This window comes from Sinohyriopsis cumingii, chromosome 9 (genome assembly GCF_028554795.1).
Source record: "Sinohyriopsis cumingii isolate HCF-2022 chromosome 9, ASM2855479v2, whole genome shotgun sequence".
NCBI classification, from domain to species: domain Eukaryota; kingdom Metazoa; phylum Mollusca; class Bivalvia; order Unionida; family Unionidae; genus Sinohyriopsis; species Sinohyriopsis cumingii.
In genome coordinates, this window is record NC_142969.1 from 41,917,991 (window position 1) to 41,924,366 (window position 6,376).

Sequence of the window (6,376 nt, forward strand, 5' to 3'; positions counted from 1 at the left end):
GCTGCACACATACTCTGCTGATGATAGAAGGGTAGTCGATATAAAAGTCTATACTGTGATAGGCGCGGGTGTGGAGTATAGTGGCCTGGTTACGTGGTCTTCTAATAGTTCGAGTTGATGTCAATGACTGGATCTTTTGCGGTGCCATGAATAGCGTGCTAATGGTTGCCCGTACAGAATGTGTTAGTGATGCAAAGCTGCTTCTAAGGGCACAGATATAATCTTGATTTGTGGAGATCTGTGATGTCAATGTTTAGTTTATGCAGAGATCGGTGAATCAGTGCTGTCTTGCTGACATCATTTATCGCTTGCATGACATCAGTCATTCCTGGTCATCTAGTTCCGACGTTCAAGTTTCCAAGCAGGAAGAATTTACTTTATGTTTGCTTGGTAAGCTCTTGCCATCTGCGCGTCGAGAAGAAACTCTAAGTTCCATGCATCTGATGGCGCAGTCCGTCCAGCGAAAGTCTGTATCTTACTGTTTGAAGGCTAACAGCTTTGTGCCGGGTGGTAACTTACCAGAATGATGCAATGATACGTCCCACCGTTATTTGTATCCATGGGGTCCGAGCTCTAAGTACACTGAGCTGAATTTCTAAGCCGTAAACTGGTCAGCCCTTGCTGGTGAGAGCAAGGATAAAGCGTCCTCTGCATGGTTTACCGCGTAGAGTGGGTAAATGTATGGAGGTTCAAGTACATCACATGAAACAATTATACATAAAACAACACAACTGGGTAAGAAAAATTAAAAATACGATAAACCTTTTATCACAGGAAATGAATGTTTGACATACGTTAGATACTGGGCACTAATTGTTTTCTTAAAACCTTGAAACTTATTTGCATATTTAACATCTAGTGGGAGGTCATTCCATGATTTGGACCCCAAACACTTAAAATAATTGATGTGATCACTAGGAGCGTATACATTCATGTCGGAAAGTAATCTAGAACGGTGGGAAATTACAACAGACTTTATTGCGTATTGGTCTATTAAGCTAATTTATGCAAAAAGTTCAATGTGATACAGCATACATTATATACGATTTGTTCTAAAATAAAGTGAAACTGGAACCGGTTGAGGCTATCAGTAGTGTTAGTGCAATAATGACATTTCAAATTATGGGCATGCTTGGATTTTGCATTTCCTGAAATATGTCCATATGAGCCATTGTCAGACTAGAGAATACTGTAAGATTTTTAGAAGATTGTCCTAGTTCAGTTAGGACTGGAAAACATTAAACATTTTTTCGGGATCCCACGAGGTCTATTTAATTTGCTAATTACTTTATGCAATTGCTATTTGACGTAAGTTAAGCTCTAGTCAAAAATATTCGCTGAATAGTCATAGTTTTCGACCAATGAAACTGTCTCTTTGCTTTGTTTAAGAGATAGGCTAGTGTCAAAAGGTTTGTTCTTTTCTGAAGAATATAGCATAGAATTGATCTAGCCAATGTGGACACTTAGCTTGTTGACATTCATCCGATACTTGACATTAGTAAGCCCAGGCTGCAAATCTGATTATATTTATCAACAAAATACAATAGCATCTTTACATCAATGCAAATAAAAGAAGATTTAGGGCAAATCCTTGCAGGAACAGCCGTATAGTTGATCTTGAAGTCAGAAAGGTCAACATCAGTTATAGCAAATGTCTTTCTATTTGACAGAAATTTATGAAACCACAGTAGGTCATATACCGTAAAGCCATAATGCTTAATTCTGTGCAAAAGATTCGAGTGATTAAAAATGTCAAGTATTTTCTTTAGATCGTGGTCTATAATTCCTATCATTATGAGATTCTGGGTTTTATCTCAGATAAATTCTGTTAATATAAGAAGTTCTGCTTGAATTGTGTCCCTTCCTAAAATTTAAAGAGGAGAAGAGATCATTATCTTTGGAAACAAAATTTGAGAATATGAGCAATTCGCTGTAAAACAATGGAAAGTAGTGGCAGAAGAGATTTTGGCCGACAGTAACCTGGATCAGACTTGCTACCTTTCATGATAATGAAAGCTAAAATAATGAGTTTTTCTGAGATGTTTCTGAACTTTGTTCTTGTTCCAAATGAGAGATTAATTATGTGTGCATAACTCTCAAAACGAAAAAACATGGGCGCACATTTTCTAGAGTTCAGTCATTTAATATTTCGGAGAGTTTTGTCAGTACGAACATTTTTATAACGTTTTCTAAAATTGGTTTTTTAAATAAGGTTCCTGATATCAATACATGCATGGAAATGTTTGTGATATCAACATCTAAAACAATACAATGAAAATATTTGCAATAGAATCAGGTATCACGCCTGATTTGCTTGTTCTAGTATCGATGTAACAAAATCTGAGACCGATGAAGGTTGAGAAGTTTTGAGTCATTCTCTTAGATTTTCAGTCACTTCATTAAACCGTTATTATGCATTATTCTTAGTGCGTTTTTATCCTGTCATAAATAATGACACTTATATTAAATGAGCGAGATGCAATATAATTAACATTACTGCGAACCTGTAAGAACAGAATATTTTCTTAAAATGAATAAAAGTATAACTTTGTTGAGGAATGCCTATCAATCTCTCTCTCTCTCTCTCTCTCTCTCTCTCTCTCTCTCTCTCTCTCTCTATATATATATATATATATATATATATATATATATATATATATATATATATATATATATATATATATATTAACATAGAATCTCATCTTGCAATCAAATATAATTAACATTACTGCAAACCTGTGAGAACGGAATATTTTCTTAACATGAATACAAGTAAAACTTGGTTGAGGAATATATATATATATATATATATATATATATATATATATATATATATATATATATATATATATATATATATATATATATATATATATATATATATATATATCTGTGTGTGTGCATTTAATTTTTTTCATTTTTAGCATAGTCTTATCTGACGATCAGTCAAAGTCAGCGTCCTTTTGATCAAGAATCCAGCTCCTTGGAATCAAGAAAAATCCAGGGCATGGGCTTGTAAATATGGAGGAAAGCACATGATTAGTTCTCTCAGCTAATACGATATCAATTAGCATTCATTCAGACACGCTTGGGTGATTTTAGTAATCCGACTTCAAACGTTCTCCCTACTTTATGAGTACATAACTGGAATGACTTTCAGTCTTTTATAATTAAAAGCATTATGTTATAAAATAAAGAAAACACAACGATGATGAACATAAAATACAAACACAAGCTGACATATTCATGAAAACAAGAAACAAAACTATTATTTGTACCTTTTATATTTCTGACGGTATATGAGCGTAACAATCGTGCGAGTTTCCTATTCGATGTTTGCAAATCTAAGTTCTACTTGATACCATGTATATTCTGTCGTAACTTTATTCTAAATTAGATGCTAAATGAATGATACGTCAAGAGATATTAAATTAAAATAGTGATGTTTTATTAAATTTTATTAAGCATAGCGATACGGTGATAACACAGCGAAGAATTAGATTTGCAAATGTATGTTGCAGTACACGCGTTGATCCTTGCTGTTCAGGCAAGTAGACGTCTTTGTTTAAATAGTTTGTTATATTATTATGTTACAAGTTTTCTCCTTGTTTAATTCATAATTTAAATTTGCATTTAGTCTCGTAGATAGCTTAATAAACTGACGCAAAATCTACACTTGAACTGTACCAAAGAACAACAACTCTCTAGCTTTTACGGGGAAATGGTCTTATTTGTTGATCAAATTTTACAGAAAGTACGCATCGTAGACGATCACGTTTAGAATTAGTTGAATTTGATATTTAAAAAAATGAAGGCGGTATTAATATGGATCCAATTTTGGTGCGTCAGTAATACTCATGATTAAGAAGTTGTAAAAATACACTATTTGTAGAAATATAAGATCGTGTTTCTTGGTGACTTTTTCCTATTTGCTTGACATACTGGTCATGCTGTATAAGGAACATGATATAATTATATTGTATATATAAACTTTCATCTTTGCGTGAAACATTTGGGTTTCTTTAGCCACATTTTATAGTTTAGACGAACTGATACCTTTATAACAGAAAACAATCTGGTCAAAACCAAATTAATAAGGGGGAATGTTTATTTTCCATAAATGATGAATGACAATTGAATAATATTTTGATTATAGTAGAATGCGTGATATATTTCACGAAACCAATGTATGACTTTTAAACATTAAAAGAAATAAATTATTCGTAAAGATGGGTATTATGACACTGTTTTGTGATCAGAGACAAACGTCTTTTTTATTTAAATATTTTACATAAAACTGCTGGTCGATTACCATATATCTAGCTTTTATATGGAATATATCATTGATTATCTCATATATTATTGGCTTTTAGGGATTTTTAAAATTAAGTATTATACACCTCAGTAAATACTGGCATTCGAAATATGTATCATTAAGAATTGCATACAAAGTTGCATTCTTGTTTTGTTTTCCTATTAGAAATTTTAGTAGAAAAATAGTCAAGCTAACTCATAAATACTGGTAAATTCCTCAGAGTTTATGATTTATTTGATTAATATTCAAATGGAAATTATAGATAGAACTACACTATTAAGAGCTAATTTACTCGCAAAATATATATTATCATGATTGCTTCGGTATTTCCTGTAAAACAAAATATGTAATAAAAACAAAACGAATTTATACTTATTACGTAGTTGAACCAGACACGCTACACTCTAAACTCCTTTAGAAAAGAATAATATAATTTTTTATAAATAAAAAAACAGAATCTAATGCCAGGTAATCTACTCACCCAGCGACTTCTTCTTGCGGGTTTCCCTCCATATACGTCATTCTCATACCATGCCACAACAAAACACGCACACAAACATGCGAAAAGAAACCGTTCCACTGCGTAACTCATTGTGCGCTTCTAAAACTGACGACACTACCGCACCACCAAATGTCTCAGACTTTATGGGAACTTTCTGCGCGGTGACCAATATAGATCAGTCTCTGTTATAAAAAACGTTGTTTTCTGTCCTGCGTGGTACGTAACGAGATTGCCATCTGTAATGAATGCTATCGTGTAGCGTGATCTTTGTGCGTGTAGCTTTGTTACCGTGTTTTATTAATATGATATTTACCGGGAATATTTCGCAAGAAATTGAATTATGTGCACTCAACTTCGCCTTCTCTTCGATCGCCTACAGCAGTCCTGTTATCTAAATGGGGGTGTATCCATTGATTTTGTACGAGGACATGCGGGGGCACAACCATTATCTCATGGATGGAGCTCTTTAGTTCCAACAAATCGTTATTGTAGAAGGGAACGATTGACTCATTTAGTTAGCAAAATCTTTTGTAAAGAGACTCATCAAATCAAAATTGTTGGTTTCAGGCCATCTTTCAAGTGGCCATGTTTCTTTGCTGGCTCATAAAGAGAGCTTGGCTACCTTCATTCCCAATTTCGATCGTCTTTTCATTTAGCAAATAGACACTTTTTAATCAGTGTAGTGTGTCTGGTAAGATATTAGGCACAGGCATTTGATGCCAGTGTGACGGAAGGAATTGATATTAGCAAAAACGCATTAGCAAAGCAATCAATTCCGTATTTGATACTTCACTACTACTACTACTACTACTACTCCATAACATGAGATATATTTTGAAAACAAGGCAAACAGATCGATGGAAAATAAACGTTTGAATGTTCTCTCTGCAAAAAATGTGGAAATACAATTTAAGTAAATAAAATGTTTTGAATTTCAAGTGGTCTTTCTGTGTAGTAACAAGGCCGAAGTAATAACCCGCTAGTCAGTATCCCGTTTATTCCAGTTCATCTGGATTTTCATATTTAATACAAGTGTGTATAAGTATATTTTATGTAACTTGTCTTTAATTGTGTATCCAACTATCATATAACTTGTCTTTAGCTGTATATCCAACTATCATATAACTTACCTTTAACTGTATCGTTAAATTTCATCCCGTTTATTCCAGTTCATCTGGATTTTCATGTTTAATACAAGTGTGTATCAGTATATTTTATGTAACTTGTCTTTAACTGCATATCCAACTATCATATAACTTGTCTTTAACTGCATATCCAACTATAATAAAACTTGTCTTTAACTGTATATCCAGCTATCATATAACTTGTTTTTAACTGTATATCCAACTGTCATATAACTTGTCTTTAACTGTATATCCAACTATCATATAACTTGTTTTTAACTGTATATCCAACTGTCATATAACTTGTCTTTAACTGTATATCCAACTATCATATAACTTGTCTTTAACTGTATCTCCAACTATCATATAACTTGTCTTTAACTATATATCCAACTACCATATAACTTTCCTTTAACTGTATATCCAACTGTCATA

General features: G+C 33.0%; 1 protein-coding gene across 1 annotated transcript in view; it reads right to left on the minus strand.

Moving 5' to 3' along the window:
* The window catches only part of LOC149791622 (uncharacterized), a 63,588-nt gene extending 58,500 nt beyond the window's left edge, over window positions 1-5,088 (minus strand). The window contains exon 1 of the mRNA XM_089969229.1: window positions 4,797-5,088. Coding sequence (XP_089825355.1) covers window positions 4,797-4,907 — 111 coding nt within the window. The 5' untranslated portion in view covers window positions 4,908-5,088. The remainder of the gene's footprint in view (window positions 1-4,796) is intronic.
* Between the last annotated feature and the right edge of the window lie 1,288 nt (window positions 5,089-6,376).